Source organism: Lygodium microphyllum, chromosome 13 (genome assembly GCF_053477565.2).
Source record: "Lygodium microphyllum isolate KBCC chromosome 13, Lygodium_microphyllum_v1.1.10, whole genome shotgun sequence".
Lineage (NCBI taxonomy): Eukaryota > Viridiplantae > Streptophyta > Polypodiopsida > Schizaeales > Lygodiaceae > Lygodium > Lygodium microphyllum.
In genome coordinates this window covers 64,917,505-64,928,269 of record NC_141147.1, presented here as the reverse complement: position 1 = coordinate 64,928,269, position 10,765 = coordinate 64,917,505, and the positions used below count along the sequence as shown (strand labels likewise).

Sequence of the window (10,765 nt, the reverse complement as noted above, 5' to 3'; positions counted from 1 at the left end):
AAGAGCCCATCTTATCAAAGATGACATCCCTGCTCACCAAAGTCTCCTTGGTAGAGGGATCGTAGCATTTGTATGCCTTCTTCTCCTGCGAATACCCACACACACTTATGCGCTTTTGGATCCAGCTTCTTCCTTTTCTCATCTGGGATATGCACATAAGCAAGACAGTTAAAGACTTTCATGTGACTTACATCCGGCTTATAGCCATACAGCCTCTCAAATGGCATCATCTCATGAATACCTGCAGTGGGAGTCCTGTTCAGAATATATACGGCTGTTGTAACAGCCTTTGCCCAATAATAAAGTGGCATATGCTTTTCGTTCATCATGGCCCTAGCAGCTTCCATCAGAACCCTATTCTTTCTTTCAACTACTCCATTCTGCTGCGGAGTGTAGCTGCAGGTGAGCTGCCTACAAATGCCATTTTTAGCCAAGAAATCATCAAATTCATTTGATACATACTCCCCACCACTATCAGATCTCAAGCAAGAGATGTAGCATTCAAACTCCTTCTCAACCTGTGCTTTAAATTGCTGAAAAACAGCAAAGACCTCATCTTTTGTTTTCAATATGTAAAGCCAGGTATGGCGATTGTAGTCATCAATGAAAGATACTTAATATCTGGAACCTCCCATAGATACATTATGAGCTGGCCCCCAAACATCAGAGTGCACTAACTGCAATGGACGTGTACTTTGTCTTACATGCCTGACAAATGGCAATCGTGACTGCTTACTGAACTGGCAAGCCTCGCATACATGACCAATATCTGAATATTGGAACTTGGGTAAACCTGTAACCAGCTGTTTCTTTTGCATAATTTGCAGCCTTTGCAAATTGACATGCCCCACTCTCTTGTGCCATATTTCCAAATCCCTAATAGTGCCAGAACCATGGGCAAACATACCTGAATTTAGCTTTGGCAAAGAAGCATCAAGAGTAATCATTCTGCCATTCCTATGACCACGAGCTATCAACTTGCAGGCATTGCCAAACTCTTCAATAAAGCAGCCATGCTTATTAAATCTAACCTGCAAGTTCTGCTCAGACAATAAGTTCTTCGTAATTGAAGGGACATGTAAGACATCATGCAAATTTTTCTTCCTGCCATCATGAACCACAAGAGACACTTTGCCTTTATGCTCGATGCTATGCTGTGTGTCATCACCTGTGCATACATAGCTATGCTTTTCAGCCACCATATCAGTGAACCAATCACCGTGAGGGGTCATGTGGTTCGATGCCCCTGAGTCAATGTACCACACTGCATCATCAAATGTTTTTTCAGCAGCCTTATCTTTGACATATTGCATGGCAAACAGTCTATCACTAGAGTCATCTGCCTGACTCGACGTAGCATAGTGTCCATGCTGTTTACCTTTCTGGTTTCCCTACTTCTTCCAATAGTTCTTTGCAATATGCCCATACTTTCCACAGTAATGACAATCCTTATCCTTATTTGAATTGTTTGACTGACGTTGTTGCTGCCATGAGCCTCTGCCATGGGAGTTAGATCTCCCCCTGCCTCGAAAATTTCCACCACCTCTTGCATTTGATGACTGCTGATTGCTATTACCATAGGATGCATTATGCTGGCCTCCTCCGCTAGATCCATAACCCCTGCCACGACCGTGTTGATTCGAGTAAAAAACTGCATCCTTATTCTTTGAACTGCTTGACCTTGTAGCTAAGCCAAAAGCTTCACCTCTTCATGAATCAATAATGCAACCAGCTCATTAAAGTCATGCATTTCAACCCGCACAGACACTGAAGTGTCAAAAGACTTGTACTCAGGACCCAAGCCATTTAAGGTCACTGCAACCATATCTTCATCTTCAACTTGTGAACCAACACATGCCAGGTGATCTGCTATGGTCTTAACCTCTGTGACATAATCCTGTATGGATCTGCTCTTCCTCTCCATGTTGTTGAATTTCTGCTTCAACTATATCTTCCTGGCACTTGTGGTTGTGCCATAGTATTTGACCAATATGTTCCATGCATCTGCTGGAGACTTACAGTTCATGATCTGCATCACCATAGCATCCGAGATACATAATGACAGCCAATGTAAAACTCTGTGAGCTCTTTCCGTCCAAGCTCGATGCGCACGTCTTTGATTAGCTGTAGGATTCCTTTCTGGAACTTCAGGTTCAGCCTCAACACCTGTCACTAAGTCCTAGTATCCTTTCCCAATTAAAAAGTTCTCCATGCGGAACTTCCAGATGGCATAATTATTGCTATCAAGCTTCTCCCCCACAATCTGGGTTATGTTGTTAGTTCTATCTGCATTTGCCATTTTGTAGACATTGCCGGACTACCTGCAAGCCAATAAGTCAACTTGATCGACTTCAGCCCTTGGCTGTTTATGATAGTTTTCTAGTTATTCTCTGCTCAGATACGCAGTATTTCAGTTTGTAAAACACTGGTACATACTCCTCCTGACACTTGGCAATCACAAGGTATTTCAACCTGTGTGTATGGACTGCAATCAATGCAAAGCCAGCATGCATTCAAGCAAACTGTTCATGATCAGACATGCAGTATGTAGGCATAAAACCTGAGTGACCAGCAGCTTCATTGCAGTCCAAAAATGAGTGTATATGATCCAAAAATACACCTACAGTAGTCTAGATGTTGACCTCTGCATACGAGGTTCCAAACAAGTCAATCTGACACTTTATACATGTACTGCAAGTACAAAAACATAGTAATATGGCTGCAGATTTCAATCAGCCAAAGACATTCAATCACAGTGTATTTCAGTCCAAGAACTGCAAATACATTCCATCCATTCACTGCTTGATGACAAACTCAATACATGAGCATTCGGTTAACCAAAGACAACCCGTCTTCAAGGAGTCAAACCCGTCCTGGAAGAGGCAAGTCAGGAGTTGCATCAACTGTTTGTAACCAACCCATAGTCAATGAGCACAAATGACAGTTTCTATTTAGCTTCAAATCAGTCTAGATTTGAGCATTCAATGCTCTCGGTACTTCACAAGTACTTTGCATTTACGAAGACCCACCTAGCATTTATTGTGACCAAGTAAGAATCTATAGGCTCTCAACTTCGAAATGTAAACTATCATAAGATTAAAAACTGTTTTTAGCCAGTTAACTCTCTACAAATCTGAGAGTTTAACTCTTCAAGGGCATTTCATTCCAACCATGATGAATGTAAGGCATCCCATGAAGTTTGTGTATGCCAACTCTACTATTTAATGACAAGAACTGTCTGCTAGTATATTACAAATCTGGCTCAACCTTACATACAGTCCATGTCTATATGCGTTGATTTTCAGATATGTTTTCCACTATTTGTTGCTTCCAATGCTGGTCATAATCTACTCCATAACATGATTCAAATCAAGCTCTTCAACCCTTCCTTCAAGCCTTGATGACCTCCTGTCACTCGTATGCATACAGACATTGATACATATCTTCCCTTTGACTATGGCTTCATTTGCAGGTGTCTAGCTCCTTCTTCATTTCTAACTTCATCTTCTCTGCACTGCAAGTGGTCATGCCCATTCTCCCACAGCCTCATGGATGAGGCTCTGATACCATGTTCATTTTCATGGACGCAGAAAAGAGAGCAACCCAGAGTGAAGCAACATGCTTCCTCTCTCCATCCTTTTCATTATTCATTCAACACACACTTTAGTGCATATACAACCTAAGGTCGGTCAAACACACATGAAAGAGCTTGATATTCTAACAAAAGTCATCTAACTACTCATGAAAGATGTTATCATTAGATGTTGGAAGACTTTGGAGCATTTGTGAGACCAAATGACATGACAACATATTCAAAAGTAGCCATATCTTATGGAAAATATGTCATTCATTCATCACCTTCCCTTATTCTCATAAGATTATAAGCCCCACAAAGATCAATCTTTGTGAATACCTTTGCTCTTCCAAGTTTCTCTAAGAGTTTTGGGATCAAGGAAAGTGGATAATGATTCTTAATGGTTATCATGTTGAGTCCTTTGTGGATTCAAAAAACATGCAGAGAGAACCATACTTCTTCTTGACGAATAATACTGGAGCTCTTGCCACCAATGACTTCATGTGTCAAATGAAACCCTTGAATAGATTCTCATCAATATATTTTTGTAGTTCTACCAATTCATCTTCAGATAGCTTATAGATTGGGCCAAAGGATAGTTGAGTTCCCTCTTGCAACTCAATGGCATAATCATAAGGTTAGTGCACTTTGGAAGCATATCTACTTTATTCTTTTTAAACATATATTGATAATCTTGACATTGGAATGGGAGAGCTTGCATGCCTTTATCAATCACTGGTTTGATTGGCAAGTCATATATTAGAAAACTAGGATTTTTCATAGCTACTCTCGTGAATACCTTTGGCCTAGGTCTTGCATTCTCTCTTTTAATAACTTGTGCAGACCTTAGTTCAACTTTTTGAGTTCTCCAATTGATATTGGGATTGTATATGTTGAACCAATGTAGACCAATGATGATTACACTCCTTGGGAAACGTATGATGTCGAATGTTGTGTTTGTTACAAAGGCTCTGAATCTTACTTTTATAGGATAAGCTTCATACCTGACATCACTTGAAGCCAAAGGATGGCCTTACCTAAGCACACTTTGCTCAACACTCGCAAGAGGTGAGTGGTGGATTACGCATTTGGTTTGAGAGCTTCCTAGAAGGAGCAAGTACCATTCAGATTGTGAGACCACCTTGGTTTGCTTAGACTACAATCGGTGAGCCCCAAGTGTGTTTACTATAAATTTAGTCCCATTGGTTTCTTTTGTTGCCTCTATGAGAGTCTACCTTAGATGAGAGAGGTGAGAGACTAGGTGAGAGCTAGTTTACCTTGGATGATCAAACTCCTAAAACAATAGGAGCTTTGTATATGCCCCAACTATTGAGCACAGATGAAGCATGGCAACCCATCTCCCAAATCAACAAAAATGTCATGTGCACGACAAGAAGACTAGCACTGCCTCTCTATGATTGGGCACAAGTAAAATTTCTCATCCATAGAAGATTTAAAAAATGTGATAGGATCTCTCTCCTATAATTAGGCACAAGTAACATTTCTCATCCATATAAAAGAATTGTGAATGCCAATGCCAAAGCTATGATTAGGTTAATTAGAGTTGGGCCACACGACATGACTTGAACTAGCAAGGGATTGTCACATGCCATTCTACTAACATTGACTTCACCTAGACAAGCTCCATAAGGAAAACTGACATGCAACTCGTTATGTAATCTACGTTGATCTTCACGATGGTAATCCCCACATGATGAGTGAGGTTTTTGGTAGACATTCGTCCATTGGCTGTAAATGATTGACCTCAAAAGTTCATGTCAAAGTCATGGTGATGTACCATATGCAATGACTTTGTGTTATTTGACCTATAGATTGCCAAACAAGTTTGCATGTGGCTTTCCTCTTATGTGGCATCTTTCTTCCGTGTCTAGGAGTTGTGACAATGTGACATATTAGGACCTATCCCCACCAGGCCTGAGTTCACAACCAGGGTGGGAACTCCTTGGTGAACTTGGTTCTCATGCCTTGGGGTTTGCTATCAGGCGTGAACTTTGAACCCTTTCCAACCATCAAGGAAAGCTTTGCCCAAAAGGGTTTGTTCCCAGAGTCACATGTGTAGGAATTTCGATTGGCGAGCACATCGTTTCATGCATTGAAAACCATGATTTATTCCTCAAGACTTTATTCACACATGCAATCTAGTCTATGGGCTCCCAACTAGCACTTGAACTGGTTGGGAACCACGAACATGGGGGAACAGGTCCTTAGCAAATTGGCTTGCTAGAGTGAAAGTAAATCTGTACGAAGACGACATGGGGTTTTGGGGGCCGGCACATGCATCCCTATTTGGTGCTGGCGTCGTAATGGGCACTGGGCAGATCAAATAGCTTTGTCGCTGCTCTGCTTTATTAGAGGTGAAGCATTGACCTCATCTCTCGCGAAACACCTTCATCTGAAAGGGGCTGCTGTGATACGACACTCGCCCGAATGAATATGGGATGGAGACTGGAAAGTGGAGTATTTGGCTACGATGGTATGCTGGCAGCTGCACTGTAAAAGCAGAAGATGGGGGCGGGACGTGGCAAAAGGCTCCCTGGTTGACCACGCACACACAAGCTAGGCCAGCAGGCTATGAGAAAGAGTTCGCGTCCCCGGACCCCCCCCAAATTACAATGTTAAAATTATGTCATGTTCAAAACATAATAACAAATCTAACATCCCCATCCCTCCTCACCAACTACCCCTCCACTAAGTAGCCCACATTACCCTCTCTCTCTCTCAGCCTCTCAGGGTTCCCCTGTTTCCGCCTCTTTTAGTCTGTCTATATTGTTTGATCCTCAGCCTCTGCCCAGCCCCTACTGCAATTGTAATCACCAACATCTATAGGCTTTTCTTCTGTATCGCAGGACGAGGGGCAGGTGGACCGTAATTATTAACATCACACTTTCCCTGGTATCCGTTGATCGAAACACACACACACACACACACACACTCTCTCTCTCTCTCTCTCTCTCTCTGCGTGTCTGTGACCGTGCCTGTGTCAGCCGTCCGGGGCTCAAATTTCTATTATGCATTAGAGGCGCCCCGGGTCTAGCAAAGCATTCCCCCCTCTCTCTTCCTCACACACACACACACACACTCGCGCACACATACAGAGCCACACTCTACGCGCAGTTAAAGGTTGAGAGGCAAGCATCGATGTGTCTGTCCTCTCAAAATAACTCCTCCTGCGTTTGGATGTAACGACCTTCTCCAACTGTTAAAGCTTGTCTGGGGGGAAGGGGAGGGGCGGCGCGGGGCATATGAAGGAGCAGGGCATTAAGGGGGCGACAGACAGAGATGGTAATGGCCCCCGGTCCAGCATGAGGCGGCTCCTACTGGTCAGTCTGGTGGTGGCCTGCACCATCGTCGCTCTCCTCATCACAACCGACACCTTCAGCCTCTTCTGCGTCGATTCTTCGCGCCAGACGCTCCTGATCAAATACAGTAAGTTGCCGCCTTCTTTCCAAGCGCACAGATCCCGTCCCCTGATGAAATTGGACGCCTTTTCTGGCTTTGTAAGACTCGACAGTGTTTTTCTGTTTGAGTCAATGGCGTCACCGATTCACCGCTTTTTATGCCTGCGCGCTGCGTAAATTTCTTTCGAATTGCTATTACGTATCGGGGGTCCATCTTAACCATTTCAAAGGTAGCATTTTTATCGCAAATGTGCGTTTTTACTGTTGCCATAAAATCTACTTTAGACCTGCGTTTCTGCTCTTGGGTCACCATGCTCTGTGCGCTACGCGGATTGAACTGTACTAGTAACATTTCAATCGCCCACGTCGCCTTGTACTATATGCATTTTTTAATCGCTTAATCGCAATTTTTAATTGCTTGATTTATAAGAAACTGCCTAATTTGATTTGTACCAATTGAAAATTTAAATTGGCTATGTGGATTTATCCTCGGTTGTCGCTCTCAGGCATTTCATTTCAATGATATTAAAATGCATATCAAATCCGTATCCGCCATCTAGCGAATTCTTGATTACAATAAACCTGACATCTCGCCTGCGCCCTGTCGTGTTTTGGAAGGCTACAGAAGAAGAGCATTTTCTGGGTTCTGTGCAGCTCCGACCTCTCATAACGAAATTAATAATCTAAAAACAACCTTGTTTTTGCGTACCTAAATTAGCCCATTAAATCTACGAGATCGAAGCCCGCATAATTTACTCTTATTTCTAAATGGATACTCGAGAACTTTGTGTGTATCTGCCGCCTCGGTTGTTACGGCATTGCAGTGCTCGATTGGTGTGAATTTTCTTGGCCACTGGCTAAAAATCCAATGTGTTTAAAATTCTAAAATTGAATATATTCGAAATTTTGGATCTGACCTGCTGTTTTTATTCTTCTGACGTTCAAAATTGTGATGGCAGGCAGTGACAATGATGCCAGTAAAGGCATTGACACCTCCCGCATTCAATCAGAAGGTGATTTCTCTTCTTAATGGTAATAACATTATTTTGGTATGATCGTCGTGATGCTTGTGGGTTGAATTGGGTTATTTTTGCATTGCAGAAGCCAGTAAAGGCATTGAAACCTCCCGCATTGAATCGGAAGGTGATTTCTCCTCTTAATACTAAAAGAGACTATTTGCGTATGATCTGTTGTGATGCTTGTGTGATCGAATTGGGCTGTTTTTGCAGAAGCCAGTAAAGGCATTGAAACCTCCATAGAATCAGAAGGTGATTCCTCTTCTTAATGGTAAAAACCAGTATTTTGGTATGATTTTTTTCTGATGCTTATGCAGTCGAATTGGGCTATTTTTGCAGAATCCATTGATGTTCCCTCTCTGCAGAATAAGCCGCGCAAGTGGGTCATTCAATCAGAAGGTGATTTCTCTTCTTAATGTTAAATACGTCCATTTTGGTCTAGTTTGTTGTGATGCTTATGCAGTTGAATCGGGTTGTTTTTGCAGAATCCGTTGATGTTCCCACTCTGCAGAATAAGCCACGTAAGTCGATTATTCTGAGGGAGCGACCAGAACCGCCATGTTTTCAGAATTCGTGTAATACCTTAATACAAATCGCATCTTTGTGCATTTTACAGGATGTGACTTCACAGTGGGCAGGTGGATTAGGTCTGACAAAAAGCCCTTATACTCTGGAGAGAGTTGCAAACAGTGGCTGTCAGGGATGTGGGCTTGCAGGCTCATGCCAGGCAGGCCAAATTTTGATTATGAGAATTACAGGTGGCAACCTGAGGGATGTGACTTGCCTGAGTTCGACAATCAAGAGTTTTTGTCAAGGTATTAGCAGATTTTGCTCAGTGCTAATTCTCATGACCTTTGACAGTATCCTCATACTATCATATCAGGAATTGTCAGATCATTTCGACATAGCCTGAGTGCTGGTGTGCCTTCTGTGTCTTGCAGGATGCGGAACAAGGTAGTAGCTTTTGTTGGCGATTCGATTGGCATGCAGCAGTATCAGTCCATGATGTGTATGCTTACAGGTGGTAAAGATGATACATTGGTGGAGGATATCAGCAGGTCATATAACTTGCAGAAGCCCAAAGGAGCCATCCGACCAGATGGAACGGCTCATAAGTTTTTGGAAACCAACACAACAATCATATACTATTGGTCTGCAAGCCTATGTGAAATCAAGCCTCTGAATAAAAGCAACCCAGAGACACATTTTGCGATGCATCTTGACCGGCCAGTCACATTCTTACAGAAGTATCTGCATGTGATGGATGTGCTGGTGTTGAATACGGGCCACCATTGGAACAAAGGGAAAATGATTGCCAACAAGTGGGTGATACATACAGATGGCCAGCTGGTTACAGATAACCGCTTCAGGGACATGGGTGTTGCTCGGAATTATAGTGTCCACAAGATCATTGCTTGGTTGGATGACAAGATCAGGAAAAATGAGACGAAAGCCGAGATTTTCGTGAGGTCTCTGTCACCCAGGCATTTTTTCAATGGGGACTGGGATTCAGGAGGCAGGTGTGACAACAACCCTGTGCCTGTGGAGGAGAAGAACATCACTGGGCAACCGGTGGTGGATCCGGGTGCAGAGAGTGCAGTGGCAGGCAAGAGGGTGCATCTGCTAAATGTGACTTATGCATCACAGTTCCGGGACGAGGCGCACATCTCCAAGTACAGGCCCAAGCAATCTGGCCAAGATTGTCTCCATTGGTGCCTACCAGGAGTGCCTGATCTGTGGAATGAGCTCCTTTATGCCCAGCTCTTCTTCTCAGAGTCTCCCACATACTGAGTCACCATCATAATCCATATGATGAGCCATCAACAAAATATTTTATTTTACAGCTAGTGCGCTCTCAGCTCACTGCTTAGGGAGTGTTTTCTCCATATTCTCTGAGGGTGTACTGATTCTAATTCACATGGAAAGCAAGAGGAAGAGGCTCTGCTCTCTCTTCTGATAAAATTTAGAGGCGGGACCCCTGATTTTCTACAAGATCTTGCGAGGCTAAGGGGAAGGTTAGCCTTGCCCAGAGAGGCCCATAAAGATGAATGCATGCATGCTCTGTGCCTTGATTTGGAGGCATGGGTGGTGTTTCCCCTGTGATTACTCTGCCCCCTTCTACAGAGGGCGTTCCCCCCCTTGCAAGGTAACCTACCATAAAGATTCCTCAAAAGCCAGCGCATAAAACGGAATATGTAAAGATTGCCTAATTTATGTAATTGTCGGTTATAACTTATGCTGAAGAGCAGCTGCAGTTACTTTTTGCGTACTCAAAAGGTTTTCCTTTTTGTAATTTAATGTTCCTGCCTCAGGATGGCACTTTCCTTGGGAAAACTAGATGAAAATGAGATACCTTTTCACCATAGATGGCTGGCAAGTCAGGTTGTCAAAGAGAGTTTCGCTTATGGGGTCGTAGCGTAGTGGTTTGAGTGCGGTGTGCGCCGTAGGTTCCACATCCCCGGTGGCACAAATCATTGTCTTGTCCCGAACTCTTAAGAGAGGTTTGAAGCTTATCTACAACCACGATAAGTTGATGGTTATAGCTAAAATTTTAGCTTCAAAGGGGTACCCATATGTGAGTACCAACATTTCCTTCACTGCACAATGTTTGTGGAAGCCCTCCTATAGCTTCTGTGATGTTGTTCTTTACCATATGAAGTAGAGACATCTAATTTGGGTGACTACATGCATCGGCCTAGATGCTTGTGATGTTGGATCCATCACATATATGTAGCATGATGTCGCTTCCTTTTTTG

The 10,765-nt window shown here is 43.1% G+C and overlaps 1 protein-coding gene across 1 annotated transcript; it reads left to right on the top strand.

Annotated features, from left to right (window-relative positions):
• Positions 1-6,270: 6,270 nt before the first annotated feature.
• LOC148026715 (protein trichome birefringence-like 14) lies at positions 6,271-10,276 on the top strand. Its single transcript, XM_087691211.1, has 8 exons — positions 6,271-7,021; positions 7,953-8,006; positions 8,095-8,136; positions 8,223-8,261; positions 8,349-8,408; positions 8,495-8,530; positions 8,626-8,824; positions 8,951-10,276. Exons 1-8 carry the CDS (start codon positions 6,838-6,840, stop codon positions 9,798-9,800), a joined length of 1,464 nt encoding a protein of 487 aa, XP_087547337.1. The 5' UTR covers positions 6,271-6,837; the 3' UTR covers positions 9,801-10,276.
• The last annotated feature ends 489 nt before the right edge of the window (positions 10,277-10,765 follow it).

Bases quoted from the DNA above. Each gene is read 5' to 3' on its own strand.
- LOC148026715 (XM_087691211.1), top strand. From the start codon at position 6,838: ATGAAGGAGCAGGGCATTAAGGGGGCGACAGACAGAGATGGTAATGGC. The intron at 8,531-8,625 runs GTAAGTCGATTA...TGCATTTTACAG, and splicing joins CACTCTGCAGAATAAGCCAC to GATGTGACTTCACAGTGGGC. The intron at 8,825-8,950 runs GTATTAGCAGAT...TGTGTCTTGCAG, and splicing joins AATCAAGAGTTTTTGTCAAG to GATGCGGAACAAGGTAGTAG.